Raw genomic sequence first — 18964 nt, 5'->3', positions numbered from 1 at the left:
TACATACTGGTGTTGGAGCACTGAAGCAAAGTTTTTAGTTTAATTTCTGTAATTTCCTCTAATTCCTTGTAACAGTTGGTTTACTGAAAAGCAGTGGAAACATTTCCTAATTGAGTCGAACTCATTTGTTATTTAGATATTTACAGATTTAGTGGTGGAACTTCATTAATAGTCTCTTCGTAGTGCAAAACCGACTATGTAAAAATCATGACTCATTTCTCAACAGGGACATTAGATTTTTTTTAAAAACTATTAAATTATGCACAAATTATTAATTTAGAACCCGATAGCTTAAATGAATTAAAATACTAAACCTATAAATTTCAAATCATGGCTCTGCCTCTGAATTCTCAACTAATAAATTTAAGATGTAGTAGTTTGCTTTGCTAAATTCCTGTAAGGCGTAAGCTGATATATTATCCTGCCTGGTCGCTTTAAGGAACAAGGCTGTTTCTTCTATCTAATTTGTACAACATACATCAAACAGGCAAAGACCATATGTTAAAGAACTCAAGAATATGGGAAGGGCAAAGGGCAACTCTATTGTTAGTATTTTTAAAGCTTGAAAACTCACAAATGAATATCGTGATTTGTTGAAATTTTTGACAAATTAATGATTGAGGTTCATTGGGGATGTTATGTTAAAGTTGTGATTAAAAGTTGAAGCTGTTTGGTGAAGATTTAAGCTATCTGGTGATGTTTTTTTAATCCATTTTGGATTGAATTTCATGAGTTGAAGTTCGTAAAGGACGGAACCCATTTTTTGTATAATTTTATATAACGATATATAATTTTGTCAGATAAAAAGTTTGTGTAAATAACTCTTACATACTTTTATACAATGTCAATATATTATTTATAATAAGTATATAATAATATATAAAGATATATATATACACTGTTATCAAAAAAAATATTGACTGTAAATGAAAACCGAAATATTACTACATAGGTGCAACACAATATCTTGGGCTGTATAGTTGTGCAAATTTCCTTTTATCTCAATATATATTTGATGTAGCTTTGAATTGTCAAGATGCCATCAAGGAGATACGCGACTATTCTTATATGCATGATTTAGGATCTTAAAACAAGTAATCTCGAAGTAATCATTCGACCCTTGAATTGAATCCAATAAAATGTACTCGTCAAGTCAAGAAACTACAAGTCCATAATAAACAATTATAATCATACAAAATAGAGGAGACACACTATTTAACTGCAATGGACAGAAGTTTCCGTTCTTTTCTTTTTGCAACTTTCAAAAAAAAAAATAATTATATTACAATCACAAGAACATCATTTTTACAGATTGTACATTATCGATAGCCATTCATACATGAGAAATTTATGCCTAACAAATTCCTACTATTTCACATTGCAGTAACAAAATAACAAATACGCTAAGTAATCTCCAGCCAATTTTTTCCCCCTTTCTACACCCTTATATATTAGCCTTGCAATGGCTCCTCTTCATCTGGCAAGACAACAGCTAATAAAGAAAACTTAACACGAAGAGAAATCTTACCATTGTCGACTACAAGCCTAGCCCCGGACACCATCCAGTAGCCAGGTTGATCCTGGGGTCCTCTCATCATCTCTGTCGTGTCAACGAACTTTAAGAGTCTACGGGTTTGTGCTGGCATTGGAGGTCCATCCGGATAAAGTGCAGAGTTTATGTGAATTTCAGATGGTCGTGGCAATGGCTTTTGAGCGGAGGAAAAATGGGAACTTATTATAGATGAGATGATTCCTGATTTTTCAGTCTGAGCAGGGGAACCATCCCACTCAGGTCTCTTTATGACTGTGGCACCTAATACTTTGGAAAACTTAAGGCGTAAAAGAAGAACATTTCTCATACCAGATTCTCCAACTTCAAATTGGGCCCCTGTGACGATCGAGGAATCATCATCGGATTCTACGGGGGCAGTGCATACATGTGAAAAACTCTTCCATTGGACTTTCTCATAATACCTCCGGTCAGAAGAGCTGCTGGCATCTCCATATGATTCATTCTGAAATTGAAGACTTTTTGGCAAGGAAGAAAGGTGATGCAAATGGATTGCTAAGCAATTGCTTCTTTTGCCTTCCAAATACAATCGAAGGCCGACGACTGGCTTATTACCCACATCCACCTATGAAAATTCATCAAGAAAATATACACGCAAGGAAAATATCAATATACAAAGCATTGATTGGTTGAACAATAGGCTGCTATAAACTTGTAACTGCTTACCACTTCTTCCAATTTCATTATTATCATTTCTTCCTTATAAATACATAAATTCTAAGATAGAAGGCCAGGCAAGTAATTTGACCAGTACGATATTGGTTAAATCATCTCAGTAGTAGAAACACCCTTTAGAATGGGACACAAGTCTATGGGATCTCCGAATATTGAAAATGAAGGCAGTGAAACAGCAGTGCTCCACTAAAGTTGACTTTTAGTGCATAGAGCTGAATAGCGAGCTATCATAACAGCTAACAATCTAAGGATTGAAAAAACCACATGAGAGCTGGTGCGATGTGTGCTAATTAACAGGAAGGATCCTTATTCTTTTTTCTTAAATGAAAAAATGTATCATGGAAGGATACATTTCATCTTCTCATAGGTCGCCGATTTGTGGCAAAATTGGGGAGCTTGATGCAAAAACAAATTCATATCTGCTAAATGAAGATTCTATTAGAGAAGAATTACTAGGGAGATGGAATCAAAGAAGGGGTAGATCAGGAAGAAATCAAACAGTGATAACGATTACATGGAGTAAGGAACACAGAGCTTTTGAGAGTGAAAGAGGCCAATATTTCACATCCAAGCGATCATACTTCTTTACTGTTACACTTTTCATGCATTATACGTGGCACTCCTTTCTATATATGCAAAGTTCAAAAATCGCACCTTCATTTAAATACACCAACCTCTAATGATAGTACCAACATGCAATGATGATTGGACCGATTTTGTAGAAATGGAACTTCATTAGAAATGCAACTTCATTATTTTGGTTTCCTTTTCTTGTACTCTTGACATCTTACAGTTTGTTTATAAAATTTATTAGCTCGTCCAATAATAAAATATACAACAAGACCATGAATAACAAAAGAACTGGCTCTTCCATGCCTGTTCAAGTAGGTGTCTATATTTATCATTATTATTTGTAGTTCCATAATCTAATCCATTCTATAGAGCAAAGATTTCCTCTGTTGTCCATTTACTATGTTTAACTTCTTCCACTTTAGGTTAGGCTTCTCATCAACCTTTATGAACATAGTTTAGCATTGCAAAATATAGCCCCATATCAAAATAAATAAACACATGATTCACTAAAACCTTTTTTGAGAGCAGGAATAGCTAGCCAGTTGTCTTCACATAACAATAACAACGACCGAGTGAAATCTCACGAGTGGGGTCTAGGGAGGGTAGTGAGTACGCATACCTTACCTCTACCACGAGGGGGTAGAAAAGTTGTCTTAGCATACATTCTAGCATTTTTAAGAACCAGTCTCATGAGAGACGAATCGTTCAAAAATATCTGGTAGTATGTGAAACATCGTTTTTCTTCAATTAGTTAACATTTAACAAAAAGATCATACATTGGATTTGATGTAAAACACTTTCAAACTGTAAGTTCCTCCAAATAATTCTTCAAGTTAACATAGCCGCACAACTAATAGGTGTAAAAGCTGAAGAAATTGTTACCGGATTTGTATTAACATATAACTTGGGGCCCATTAAACTGAACTTCAGGGTTTTACCACTTTGCTGCTTCCTCTCGGGACCAAGAGGAAGTTCACCAAACACAGGTCCCCATTGCCTTGGAAGCTGAAACTCCAAAAACTGATAAAGCTCTTCAATTGGTGGTTTATCTGCATGACAGATGCAACGATAAGCTTCCTTCAGAAATTACATGGATTGTCTGAAAGTTACTTTTGAGTTTTGCACAAATAGCTACCTAAAAATAGTGCCTGTGCAAAATCCACAAATCATGATATTCCTAGTAAGCAAATTAAGTGATGAGATTAAATGTATTAACTTAAAACATCTACAGCCATAAATTCACAATAGTCATCTTATTTCTCGTAATATCAGGAGTTGTGGATTACAGAATTTATGAATGGAGTGGATATTGGATTTCAGTATCCTCCATAAAATTCTAACTAACGAACGTGAATCCAAATATTAACCACACTTCTTAGCCGATGCAGGATTTTGCTGCAAGCTTTATTTTACAATATTTTTATTTCTTTAGACAGGTCTTTCTATAATTTAAAGCCAAACAAAGAGGTAGCTACACTCCTAAGAGGCAAGCAGGATATTCTTTTGTTAAGATGAATCAGGAAACACCACCCGATACTATGTAAAAGGATATATTAAGACTTACAACGTATGTACAAGTTAATTGCATGGCTCAAAAAACCACTTCCATCAATCCCGCTCAATAATGATGATATTGGAATGAATGACATTGAAATCACATCAGGTTCAATTGGAACAGTTTGATACCACCTTTTATGTGGCAGATTTCTGATACTGCTTCCACCTCTCCTCTTCCAGAGGAATGTAATATCCTGATGTCAAAGTTGGAATGGAAAAGGAACATGAAGGTTATAGATAACCAAATAATGAACACAACATAAATGTTTGAAGGAAAGGAAAAAACGTGAATATCAAACTGAAAGTGGAAGAAAGAAATGAAGCATCCATCCAACCAGGGTTTGAAAAGGCAGTTTCGGGTTTCACTGGGCACTGAGCAATCAAAATACTTAATAAGAGCTAAAACGTAATTTTCAGCAAAAGCAGCCAAACAAAACCAGTAAGTTCATTTTTACGTGTACTAAAGAATAGTAGTTCACATTAGAAGTTATTCATATACAAAAGAAAAAGTAGATAAAAATTTTAAAAATAAAAATAAAAATCAAATAAAATGCATATGCAATGATGAAGCATCATTAGAATATGTCAATAAACAAATGCAATACAAATAAAGAAGATAAAACCTTAACTCCCAAAAGTAAAGCTACAATCTAAAAAAATCTCACACCATCATGACAAAAATAAATCAGCTGATTGCGTTGCAAACTTGCAACAGCATTTTGACCCTTATATCATTATCACATTCATTCTACTTTTACACATACTGAACCTTTTCTCCTTTAGTTTTTGTTAGATAAAAGATATGGAATAAATTTCTTGTGGGTTTTATGACTTGGGGTTTATTCACATCCCATGGGAGGAAAAACCTCAATTCAAACTTCTACCTTCTAAATAGCTGTTTGGAACATACGCGCAGCAGCAAAACTTCCACATCACAAAATTCCATACCAATGCCAACTTTCACATGCTCACCTCCCTATTAATCTCTAAAAGAGAAGAAGAGCCACTACCCCGACTCTTTACCACACAGTATTTAATAGAAGGTACAAGGATTAGCCGTCAACTGCCATTCCCATCTCCGAACACACAGTTTCCAACTCCACTGTCATGTTGTCCATTTTACTCCATTTTAACCACCATCTCCAATACATACCACCAAATACCAAGGCGTATCCCACCACTTACTACCCACAACCAAGTCAAAAACTACACATTTCAAGAACATGGCTACGAGCTGCCATTTTAAAATTACACCTAAGACCTCAAGCTTGCAGTCACCACTCTTTCCCTTAAAACCCATCATCTGAATGTAATATTATTTACATATCATGATGCTTTAGCCAATATTTCATCAATGTTCATGACTATATGGCTCCATTTAAGCTTTTAAATTGGAATTATTTGTTTGTGCTGAATTTTGTAAAAGGGCAGCCCGGTGCGCGAAGCATCCCGCATTCACGTAGGGTCCGGGGAAGGGCCGCACCCCAAGGGATGCGTTGTAGACAACCTATCCTAATGCAAGCATTAGTGGCTGCTTCTTTGTGCTGATTTTGTATTCAATGGAAAAGGAGAAATACATAAAACATAGAACTGCCAGTCCTGATACTAAATGGTGCCAATTTTCATGTCATTTTTTACCCAGATTTTGCTCAATACGCAACATAACATAGTACACTTGAGAGCTTCTTCTGTTAGCACAATGTTTAAAACTTCATTAATCTATCGTTCCAGCCATACTCACTCATGAACTGTACTGGCCTCACCTTATGGAATAAGAATCCTAAAAATTCCTGAACGTGAAATACAGACGAAAAAAACGAAGAGATTTTTAGTCATTTTGGTTTGTTCTGTCCTAGATCACTTATTTCAACCACAGTTTCAAATGACATACGCTTATACCACTTTCACTTGATTCCCCTTCCATCTAGAGCATTCAAAAACCTAATCTCTCAAGAGTAAGGGTAGTATATGTAGCACTCAAAAAGGTTATTGCACAATCCTCTTTTCGAACTTCTAAGTTCTAGTGGCGTTTTACAAGATTAACCTGGGATTATATCCAAACAGGTCAAGTCAAGTTTAATTTTTGTGAAATCGAAAAAGACCTTGACTGTGTCAAGTTTATTCTAAAACATCTTCAATCTGAAACTGCAAAGAAATAAAAACTTCAAGGATAAGGAAAATTCTGTTTACTACTATTCACAAGACCTGTTACCTCTTTGTGAAAATGAAGAGTTGACGTAGTGGAATCCACAAAGGGCAGCCCTTGGTCACTATTAGCAAGCTGAAAGAGATGAAACTAAGATGTTAATATTAAAATTGTGCAACATGCTTTCAGTTTTATCAATTGCTAGGCTAAGACATTTTTGTAAGAGTAGCTCAGGAATCCTTTTTTTGACGAGTACCAGCAACTTAAAACTAATGGTCCATCTGATAGAACTCTAAGAACCTAAAAGCATGGATAAAAAGAGACAACATTTTAAGTTAGAAAATTAATATAAAGAAAAGAAATCAGAACAGTATAGAAGTTAAGGCACTTCTGCACAGTCAGGTTTCTTGAAGGAATTTTAAGTTCATTAATTACTTGTAATGCTATAACATTGAAGTGCGAAATAGTGCTCGTCCAAGTTTTGAAAAGAACTGTACTTACAGTCCTTTCGTTTATAAGAATTGGCAGCATCAGGGATATCCACTCCAAGTTCAAAATCGCCATTCAAATGCATAATTAAATCATATAGAAATGATATTTGTAAGCAAGTATATCAGGTGATAAAGGAATAATTGGGGATAAATTTTGCACAAGAATAGAACTTCAGTAGGAGCATCAAATTTTTCAGCAGGAGGAAAAATCGGAGGCAAAAATTATAGGTCGCTGGGATTATATTCATGAAGCAGTCTAACAAGCAAGTAAGGGTTTTATTACTATTAGGATGCTGATCTTTTGTGTTAATCAACCATGGGCGACCTCTAGAGGACCATTTACAATTTTTTCTTCCCTCAGAGCATCATTTACATTTTCTTTTTGGCAAGTATCTAGAGGAATATTTACATGACTCTCTATTATTCATTAAAAACACTATTTGCTTGTTTTTTTGTCTGTAATGCCAGATGAACCATTATGGAAGTAGATACAATTTCTGGGAACTTCTAACAAATCCTATGATTCATTCTTTTGGATTGTTAATCTAAGGTGTTGTTCTTGGAACAAACAATATGGATTGATTTTCTTTCAATAGTGAACTGGATTGAGAGTTGAATACGAAGAATGGCACATGCTTATGTGCTTATTGTCTCTGAGATCTCTAAAAACAATATATAAGCCAGCAGTGCATGTACAGAAGTAGAATGAAATCAGAACAAATAATTCATGTATGAGCACCTCTACATAGACACCATTTTAAAGAATACTAAATGTTAAATTTGCCTGTTTCAGCTAATTAACAAAATAGAAAGAAAAAAAGGGGCAGCGCCCCATGCTGCCCTGCCCCGCTTGCCATTTCTAGAGAAGACAGACTAAAGATATGACATAAGATTTATCTTATCAAGGAAAAAAAATTGACATAAAATACTAAGGCTGGAGTTCAAAGCATTTCAAGGAAATGAGATCCAAAACATTGGACCTCTGTGTGTGTGTGTTTGGCTGTGAAAGTTGACATCACAAAATCATTTCGCCCTATTTGTGCTTACCAGTATAGTGCTGGATTGTTCATTTGCATCACTAAATCCTTGGTCTGCCACTTCTTTCAACATTTTCCGTACATCTGCAGGCTGAAGTGTTGATGAATGTTGCTGCTTTACATATACAACATCCTTTCCCCCCATCTTCACACCAACAACAACATGGGTACCATATTTCTCAATAAACCTGGAAGTTACAATCGAGTCCAGCTTTTGATGTAAGACTAAGAATTAATGTCGAGTATGTCTCCAAGTAACATTATTTATGATCAATTTGCAGGATAGAGTATCATAGCTAAGGCTCATCAATGGTAAAAACTTGGCGCACTCCAATTCCATGGCCCTTTGGCATCTCATCAGTTTTGACAACATAATTACTGGGGCAGAAACATTCTTTGCAGGTAGGTAGACAATAAAATGTTGCATGCAAGATAGCGACAATCAAATCACCTTCATCAACTATGGGTCATTTCAAAACTAGTTTGCTCAGTTATACAAATTTTCTATATTATGCGACACAAGAGCAACTTTTTTTTCATACTTGCAAAATCTAAAATGCAACAAATCAATAGTTACAACTTACAACCTATATGCAAAGCAACTTTGACTTGTTGACTTTGATTTACCGACTCTTCGTCTGGAGGCCCTCTGGAGCTCGATGTTAAAGACGTCACCCTACCCAGCTCATCTTCCATTCTTATACAGAAAACAGTCATGGACGAACATAGGATGTCGAGTCATACATACATAAGTACGTGCGTGTGTGTGTGTGTGTCTGTATATACACGTGCGTAAAACCAAGAAATTTATGTTTCCAACTTCGAAACTCGGTGAATAATAGGTCCATCCCTTTACCCTTCTCCACTTAAATACCAAACTTGGTCCACCAGCAGGATTCGAACTATCGGCGTGTGCCTACTGCGTACCACACATCAGGTAGAGAACCCAACAAAAACTTCCATAAATACCTTGGGTTATTATCAACTTGCCATATTCAAAACCCTATCAAAAACCTCCAGAACGATGTTATATAAGATTGGAGGTAGTTAAAAAGTTGAGTATCACAAAATTCAGAAATAATCAATTCCAACATAACTTTTTCAAGCATGCTCTAGCTTGTTCTTTCATCAGTGCATTCCAGTTTCCCAACCAGAAAAAATAAAGGAAGCAAAAAGGCTTACAAACACTAAAAAAGCTAAGTAGAAAAAACTTGAGCAGTACTTGGACAAGAGAACTGCTTTCTCACCTTGCCAACGCTGCTGGATCCCAAGATGAAGGAACAGCTTGTTTAACATGATCATTGAGTGCAACTTGAGCCTTCTCTAATGCAATATTGTAGAGGGTGATGAAGACCCCGTCAAAAGCAAGAGCTTTTGTGTAGGCGGCGTCTTTTTGCCAACAAGTGGTATATTCAAAAGCAGCATTGAAGTGGCCACTTGGAATTTTACCAGAAAGAGACATTTCCTGGTTAAATTGTTCGGACATCTAGAAGGATAAAGATAATATGTCATACGATATTTCAAGTCGAACTGAAAATTGAAAAGTGTTAATCATAATTATATTAGCTTTTCCGTAGAACATGGAAAAGGAGTAATAACAACATGAAGGGAAAGGAACCAAGGGAATGCATGGCCGGGTACCCAGAATAATTGACAACTATATGCATAGCAAAAAACTAAAAATGATTATACAAACCTTACAATGAATTGATTACAAGGAACATAAAACCTTCACACAAAACTAAGGCTGCTAAGCATAACTCTTTTATCTCATGCATTAAATTGTTGTTTTATTGCATATGGTAATCAACTGTCATAAAACTGCACCTGATACCATTTAAAACAAGTGAGAAGACTAATGCCTCTAGTGCCATGAGAACTTACAAATTTTATCATTAAACTGACACAAGACACTCACTATTGGATGTAAATCAGAGTTGATGAGAATATGTACAAGTGAGTAGTTCACCAAAAAGAAATAAGAGTTGTATGTAAAATCACCTGCTGGAAAGAGAGAAGATCAGAAGTAAATCTGATGCGGTCGCCTTTATCGCAATGGATGGACTTGGGAACATTCTGAACCAAAATTCCCCCAGGAATAGCTATGTCTCGCACCTGATCATCCTCAATGGCGATCAACCTACACTCCTCCTTGCAATACTTCAACCTCAAGTCATCCACTATATCATACCCTAACCCTATTGCTTTCACTGCCGCTTCCGCCGCTGCTCTTAGTTTCAACGCCCTCTCTTTGTTCGCCATCAATATAATCCTTCCACCCCTCACAAGCTAATAGTAGTTCATGATTCTGAATTTTGTCTTTTGACTGAAGAAGACGAAGAACAAGTCTTTGGAATTTTCATTTTGATTAGGTGGAGTTAGTTGGGACAATGACTGACCGGTCAAATATAGTGTCCGTGGCAGCTGTTTGTTTGCATTTCCACCCATTTTCAGCCCTATATCAAAATTACTACTTGTATCACAAGGTGCAATTTTATTCATTTTATGAAAACGACATAATTCATTTGCAAAATTTAGGTCAAAGCAACTCTCCAATAAAAGGAAATTAGAAACAGTAACCCCAACCTTTACACCCAACCCAGGGTAACAAATTAACCTTTGACATACAAAGAAAATATAAACTAACTAAGCAAAGGAGAATAAAGAAACAGAGAGGGAAAATTCAGAAATAAGGGGAAATAGAGGAATAGAAACAGTAAGGTAGACGAATGAGGAAGACAAAGCGAGATTTAGAAAGAAGAATTTTGCATCTCATTCAGCGTAGCATTTACACTTGGACACATAGCAACACAATGCAATAATTTGTGAAAGACATGAAAAGTGGAAAAAGAAGAAATAGTTACTCATAACTATGTTCCCACTATTAAGCATTTGCTCATTCTATGGACTCAACTCTTTGAAGAAGCAGCTGTTGCCTGAATTTCCTTATGAAAGCCTCTGCGTTGTCGTTAATGTCTTCAGATCTGGGCTTGCTTTTCACCTTCTTTGGTGGCACTACTGTCTCTGCCGCATTCCTGAAAGTTACAGAGGAAGATTCGTGCCTCTTATTGTCATGAAAAGCCATGGTCATTCCTGATGTTTCATCTTCTTCTTCAACCTTGGGAAGGTGGAAGAGAGGCTTGACGGAGCTATTCATTTTTTAACTTTCTTTTGTGTTGTGACTAAGTAGCTGTTTCTTCTGAGCTTATGGTTCGGATCTATATTTATAGATAGATAGTAGCACAGAACGCGAGAGAAATAAGACTATTGAGTTGGAACTTTGTGCATACGATTCCCAATTATAGTCGGACGCCTCTGCAACAACAATAACACTTCGCCGTAAAAGCCAATTTTTTCCGAAAAAAATTTATACATAATAGCACTTTTATAATATTCAAGAATATTCGGATGAAGCTGTTATAGAAGGTTTGACCGTACAGTTAGACCTCTCTATAACTGTTTGACCAAAAAGTGTTAAACCAATTAATGATGAAATAAAGGATGAATCTTAGTTAAATTTAATAAACTCTATATAGAATATAGTAGGATAGTTGCAAGATGAACAGGAAGTATTAAATAGCATATTTAACATTCAATGATTAGTAATGAATATGGTAATGTGAACATGCAATAAATATAGATAATGGCAATAAATGTAATAAGAAAGGATCTACCAATTTTTTCCGAAAAAAATTCTACATAGCAGCACTTCGCTATAACATTCAAAAATATTTAGAACAAATGAGGCTGTTATAGAAGGTTTGACCGTACAGTTAGACCTCTCTATAACTGTTTGACCAAAAAGTGTTAAATATTTTTTTAAACCAATTAATGATGAAATAAAGGATGAATCTTAGTTAAATTTAATAAACTCTAGATGGAATATAGTAGGATATTTGCAAGATGAACAGTGTCTGGGAGTATTAAATAGCATATTTAATATTCAATGATTAGTAATGAATATGGTAATGTGAACATGCAATAAATATAGATAATGACAATAAATGTAATAAGAAAGGATCTACCACCCAATTATTGTATGATTGGGATGTTCCTTTCTCTTGTGAGTGACGTGGAAGGGTGAGAAGTGAGGATGGATATGGAATCTTTGGATCTTGTGAACAAAGGTTGAACAACGTGTGCTTGAATAATGTAATCAGTGAACAAGACAACTTTTGTATATTCTCTCTTTCAGTCAACCTTTACAATGTTCTCTTATCAAAAAGTAAATATCTCATTTATGTTCACTATCTCTTCTTATTTATAAGGGATATCCCCAAGAAACCCTAAAAGTACAATGTAAGGAATATCCAAGGTGAATATTCTCGTTGTCCTTTTCTAAGCCTATCCTAACGTTACAATTACAACTCCAGTTGCTCGTCCTCGACAACGATCCTTCTAAGGACGACCTCTCGTCATAATGTAGTGGTCGACCCCATCCTTGACATTGCTTAGCTGCAATTACCGAGTTGCCAAATTTTGACTAATACAGTTAGTCTCTCCGCTTGTTGAGGTCATGATCTTGCACGCCATCGAGAAACGGACTTGATCTGCTTCCGTTTAGCAGAAATTTGGTCGTATTGATTAGGTCGAAGTAACCGAGGTCAAAAGGAGAAGGCGTGGCCAGCAAGGCTGTGATTAGTGTGGCTGGCATGGGGTGACGTCACAGCCACGCGCGTCATCATTGCGCGTCTTCCCGAGGCAGTACCTGTGCTTATGTCATTTTGATTTTGGTGTCATTGTCAGTTTGCTGCTTCGATTTTGGTGTCAGCCAGCCTTATAAATAGGTGGAGGCTTCATTTTTCGGAAGTTTTCACCATCCTTCACTTTGCATGTGCATTGTTCTTCTTCGATCTTCTTCCCCAATTTCTGAACTAAAATTTTGCTTCTCCGATTCCATTCCCCTCTTTCTTACCCAATTGTTATCTTCTTCTTTGGGCTTGGTAGAATACATTTCACTGTTAAAATATGTCACAACCCTCTTACATTCATGACAAAGTTTCTGATGCCACACCGTTATCGATGGCCCCTCCTCCTAGCGGTGAGGAATTCATGGCTGAAGAGGATGATAGCTTCCCTACCGCAGGGGAGATAGTTCCCAAAAATCCTTTGGCTAGAAATGATTTTCCAAAGGAGCCTGCTCCTGCTCCTTCTCCCACTCAGGTGCTCTCCGAGACCGGATCATCTCATATAGCCGACCTTCGGTCCAAGAATCGCATCCCTCCCCATGTCGAGATAATTCCGGCTGGTGGAGACATCGTGGAGGTCCATCAACCCCGGTATTGTGCCTTCTATGTCTACCCGTTCTTGATCAGTTATACTCTTCCTCTCCTTCCACTAGCGGAGGAATTTTGCTGGTTTTACAACGTCTGCCCGGTGCAACTCTCTCCTTACTTGTATAAAGCTTTCTTGATGCTGACAAAGTACGCGGAATTGGCTGGTTGTGAGGTTAATGTTCGCCATCTGTTGTACTTATTTTCGCCTAGTTTTTATAGAGGTACTATGATACACCTACGACATTGCGGGACCAGAGGGCTGGTAGTCGAAATGGATGACAGAACAAATCGAAAGTTCTGGCATAAGTACCTCTTCATAAAGACCGAGCACTTGGTAGGGGACCCGACTGGGTTGCCCGAGCAGTGGAACCATAATCGTAAGTGTGTCGTACACTTGTTGTCTTCTTTCATCCTTTCGTTTTCAGCTCACTTGTGGTTTTGTTTTTTAGCTGAAAGGCGTACACCCTCCCTGTCTTCGACATTGAAGATTGGGTGGCTCGCGTTTTGCCTCATATGGCGGGGATTCATGATTGGGCGGCTTTCCACAAGCATTTTGGACCCAAGGTCCCGTCTGGTAAGTGTTACTTTTGCTTTGGCTCTGTTGTTTACCATTTCTCGTTGATGCGACCTCCTTTTGATGTCAGGTCGACGAATTTCCAAGAAAAAGGCTCTAGTGCCGGCATTTCGCCAAGCTATTGCATCGGCTGGGATGCAATTTGCTTTGGCCGAGTCCGTTCGTAGAGGTTGTACTCAAACTCCGTCAATGAGGGATTCCGCCCCTCAGACTATTGTTGTGTGAGATGATATCTCTTCCCGACCTATCTATCATCTTGCAGATGAGTTGTCTAACGCAAGGAGTCGCCATTGAGAAAAAGGTGAAGGATGGAACTCGGTAAGGCCATAGTCACTGATATAGAGCCGGAGAAACTCATTGCTCCGGAAGCGGCATCTGTACTTTCACCAGACGTAGAGGCTGTTTTTACGGCGGATGCAGTTATGGAGAGGAAGCCTTCTAGGGCCGAGAGGGTGCATGATGGCGGGGAGCTTGTAAGGACCGCAAAAGGTGACGCGCCATCGGCAGCTGGGGGAGCCGGTACCTGGGGGGACGACGGTTCTAGTTCGGATATCGATCCTGAGGCGGTACGGGCCTTCTTGGAGAAAAATACTCGCGTGGAGGTAAGGACGGAGGGTCCTAACTGGTACGTAATCATTCCTGTAGGTTATGACCTCTTGGCCAACTCAGAACGGGCAGTGTCGTCTTTTTCCCCCTTGTGTGCGGCTTCCAAGAACACGGCGCTTCAGGCGATGAGCGATGCAGAGTTGTCGCTAAGTATATCTGGCATGGCTCTACGAGTAAGTGCTTTTTAATGTTAGAATTTGTTTCGCATGTATAATCTGCTCATAATGACTTCTTTCATTTGTATGTCATATTCTTATCATGGGGGTCGAGCGTGACTGGCGGGAGGAGTGAAGGACAACAATCTTTAAGAAGGTGACCTCTAAGTACAGGGAGTACTACACTAAGCATCGAACATTGGCCGACGTCTTTAACTAGGATAGCGAATTTCAGTAGTTTCATGACGGGCTCAAACGAAAAGACGAGGAGTAGGCAAAGAAAGATGAGGAGCTAAAGGAGAGGTATAATGAGCTAATGAGAGCCATCAGTCGGTGCAACGAACTTGAGACAGCTCTAAAGGCCAAGGAGGACGAGCTCGAAGTGAGCAAGGGGTTGATGGCTGAGAATGCCGACCTCCAAGGGTGTGTGGCATCTTTAACTGCTAAACTTGGGCAGAGGGAGGCGAAGGCTGTTGATTTGCAGGGCGAGTTGAGCGCCAAGGTCGAAGAATTGACTCGCGATGAGGAAGGCAGAGTGGCTGTTATGGCTAAAGCAACGGCCTTAGAAGATGCTCTCCGCATTTGTAGGTCTGATCGGGAGAATGAAGCGGGGACATCAGCGCTTATGGTAGCGAGGTTAGAAGAGCGGATCCAGGGTCTGGATGCGGAGTTATCTGGAATGAATGAGCAGGTCGTTACTTTGAAGGCCGAAGAGGTGCGACGGCAGTCGTAACCATCCACGTCTCGTACCTTTACCGATCCCGGCGTGCCGTGAGAGTTGTACGAGATGTGGGTTCACGTCGAGGCTCAGCTCGACGTGTATAAGTCTTTGAAAGTCGTTGGGAAAATTTCCGAAGTAGAACTTAAAGGCGTCCGCGTCAAGGCACGCACTGCCCCGTGAAGCTTGTGGTTTTGACCCTGGTATGTCGGGTGGAGATGAGTATGATGATACCACGGATAGGCTTGCCTCTAATCCTTGGTACGATGATAAATACGCCGATGGGGATGATGTGGCGTGAGACTGTTGTACTTAGTTTTTGTTTTGTTTTGTTATTTTGGTGAGGGCGTTCTCGTATCCCTTTCTAATATGTAATTTGAACAGTTGAAATGGAATGATTGTCTTTTTGCTATGTATTTTCGGATTCTCATTATCTTTTTGTTTGTTATGCGGTGAAGTCCCTGACTTTTAAAGTCGATTGCGTGTAGTGTTTTGGCGTAGTCGATCGTAGATCGTAAAGTAATTCACGAGGTCGAATGTAAAGTAATTCGAGTGAGGTCGAATGTAAATTAATTCGAGCGAGGTCGAATGTAAAGTAATTCGAGCAAGGTCGAATGTAAAGTGTGAAAAGACGGTGGAGAGAAAATGATGCTTTATTTCATTCATTGGAGAATATTTACATGTGTTCGTTCACTTCATACATATGTTGGAGTTTTCATGTATATTGGAAAAGTTTCCATGTATCCAGTCCCTTCATCGTTCGGCCTGGAGAAGTAGTCGGTAGGCGGGGCGATGAATTATACTTGAACTTCGAGACATCCCCCTCGTCGCCTCATTAAAAATCTCCCCGAGAAAACCCAATTGGGACAAAACCCGGGTTAGGAAAAAAGAGTACGACTTGAGGGGCGTCTGTTTTCAGAAGTTGAAGTATTTGAGGTGGGCGACGTTCTAATTTTTTTGTAGTAGTGTTCCCTCCATTGTTTCTAGTTGGAATGATCCTTTGTTTGCTGTTGTCGTGATTTTGTATGGCCCGTCCCAATTGGTTTCTAGTTTGCCTTCTCTTGAATCTTTGCTTGCCCGTGTTTTGGCCTTGAGTACAATATCTCCGACTTTGAGTGGTCGTACTTTGGCTTTTTTGTTGTAGTACTGTTCTGCTTATTGTTTTTGGGCTACCATTCTTATGTAAGCCATGTCTCTTTGCTACTCTGCTTCGTCAAGGTCTTGTTTCCTGTTTTCGTCATTACTTGGTCCGCTTTTATTGGAGTATCTCAAATTAGGTTCTCCGACCTTGACTGGTATCATGGCGTCAGTCCCGTCGACTAATGAATATGGCATTTCTCCGGTGCTTTTTTTGGCATGTGCAGTATGCCTACAGTACTTTTGGTAGTAACTCCGGCCATAATCCCTTGGCATCTTAAATCTTTTTCTTCAAGATATTCAGTATTGTTTTGTTGGAGGATTCGGCCTAGCTATTTCCGACAGGGTAATATGGCATGGAGAGTATTCGCTTGATATGGCATTTTTCAAAGAATTCGACAGTATTTTTTCCGGTGAATTGTGGTCCGTTATTGCAGTTGATTTCTTTGGGGATGCCGAAGCGGAATATGATGTTTCTCCATATGAATGTGATAACTTCCTGCTCTCATATTTGGGTGAATGCACCTGCTTCCACCCACTTGGAAAAATAGTCAGTTAAAACAAAAAGAAATTGTATGTTACCTCGCCCTACTGGGAGGGGTCCGACAATGTCCATTCCCCATTTGATAAATGGCCATGGCGATGTAACCGAGTGGAGGAGCCCGCCTGCTTGGTGTATCATAGGGGCATATTTCTGACACTTCTTGACGTAGTCAACGACTTTCTTCTTCATTGTGGGCCAATATTAACCTGCCCGAATGAGGCATCTGACGAGGTCTCGGTTGCTGGTATGGGCACCGCAGTGGCCCTCATGTACTTCCTCGAGGACGCGCCTCGTTTGGTTTGGCCCTAGACATTTCGCCAAGGGTCCTCCAAATGTTCTTTTGTATAGGTCGTGGTTGATGATGTTGTATCTAGCCGCTTACATTCAAAGCTTTTTGGCTTCCTTTTTGTCTGATGGGAGTACTCCCTCCTGCAGGTATGTTATAATGCGGTTGCGCCAGTCCCAAGTCAAATTTACAGAGTGTACCTCAAGTTGGTCTATTGACGAGTGGATGAGGATGACCACGTTTTTTTTTGTAATATTTTTGGTGGCTGCTGCTAACTTGGCGAGGTTATCTGCCTTGATGTTTTGTGCTTGAGGTATCTGGTCGAGTCGACATTCGTCGAATTCTGGTAGCAGTTTATGAATTTTTGCCTGGTATTTTTGTAGCCTCTATTTGATTTGGAAAGTCCTTGTGACTTGGTTGACAACGAGTTGTGAGTCGTATCTAAGGATGACTCGTCATGCTCCGTATTGGAGAGCTAGCTTGTCCTACAATTACAGCCTCATACTCAGCCTTATTGTTAGTCATATCGGGGCACCATATGGATTGGCGGATAACTTCTCCTGTCGGGACCTCGAGTACGAGTCCCAGTCTAGATGCTGACGCATTGGATGCGCCATCGGTGTATAGGACCATAGGTCGGATAGCCCAAGAGGTGTACGAGAAGTTTCCTGTTCGACCTCGGGCATTATTTTGGCACTATAATTGGCGACGAAGTCGGCGAGTACCTGCGATTTTATCGTTATTCGCGGCTGATATGTTATATCGTGCTCACTCAATTCTATGGCTCATTTGGCCAGTCTTCCCGACAATTCGGGTTTATGTAGGATGCTCCGTAGGGGGAAGGTCGTCACCACCGATATGAGGTGGCATTGAAAATAGGGTCTAAGCTTTCGTGAAGTTATAACCAATGCAAAGGCCAATTTTTCAAGGTACAGTTACCTCGTTTCAGTGTCTGTCACACCTCCTTTTTACATGCGCCCGCAGGGGCATAAGGGAGTTTTTTCAATTAAAGGACAGTCGAAACGGGATTTTATTTAAAGATTCAGAGTCGCCACTTGGGAGATTTATGGTGTCCCAAGTCACCGGTTGAATCCCGAATCGAGGAAAAGATTGACTCTGTATTACAGTCTGCGAACCAGAAATCCGAGTAGGGAATTCTGTTAACCCGGGAGAAGGTGTTAGGCATTCCCGAGTTCTGTGGTTCTAGCACGGTCGCTCAACTGTCATATTCGGCTTATTTATCTGATTTTAATACATGTTGAACCTATGGACAAATTTTAACTTTTTACCGCTTTTATTATTATTATTTTTAACGAGAATTGCAACGTCGTGAAAGTACATCTCGAACCACGTCACATCAATGCACCCGTGGTTATTGACACATTTCAACTCTGTTGAGATTTGGATTTGGGTCACATAAATGTGCACCCGAGTTTAAGAAAGTAAATTATTAAAAGCGCGTCTAGAATGACTAGCGCATTATTATCTTTGGGGAGGGCCGTGAAATTCACTAAATGGCCCATCCTGAATTCTAAATGTTTTATTTTAACCATTTATTGAGGGCCCCACAATTTATGCGTCTATTTGGCGAGGCTCATCTCATCTATTATTTATTTTAA

General features: G+C 39.0%; 1 protein-coding gene across 2 annotated transcripts; it reads right to left on the bottom strand.

The window, feature by feature from the left end:
- Positions 1-1270: 1270 nt before the first annotated feature.
- LOC104216364 (MACPF domain-containing protein At4g24290-like) lies at positions 1271-11070 on the bottom strand. Of its 2 annotated transcripts, none has more exons than XM_009766380.2 (8): positions 10914-11070; positions 10051-10505; positions 9297-9535; positions 8060-8237; positions 6588-6656; positions 4383-4569; positions 3701-3867; positions 1271-2135 (listed from the first exon to the last, which is right to left on the bottom strand). In XM_009766380.2, the coding sequence occupies exons 2-8, from the start codon at positions 10309-10311 to the stop codon at positions 1452-1454; spliced, it is 1785 nt and encodes a 594-aa protein (XP_009764682.1). In that variant the 5' UTR covers positions 10312-10505; positions 10914-11070; the 3' UTR covers positions 1271-1451. The 2 variants fall into 2 exon arrangements, with proteins under 2 accessions (XP_009764682.1, XP_009764683.1); XM_009766381.2 differs by having other exon boundaries at positions 10964-11053.
- Positions 11071-18964: the final 7894 nt, after the last annotated feature.

This window comes from Nicotiana sylvestris, chromosome 10, assembly GCF_000393655.2.
Source record: "Nicotiana sylvestris chromosome 10, ASM39365v2, whole genome shotgun sequence".
Classification (NCBI taxonomy): domain Eukaryota; kingdom Viridiplantae; phylum Streptophyta; class Magnoliopsida; order Solanales; family Solanaceae; genus Nicotiana; species Nicotiana sylvestris.
The sequence above is the reverse complement of the archived record's forward strand: the minus strand, read 5'-3'. Positions and strand labels throughout refer to the sequence as shown.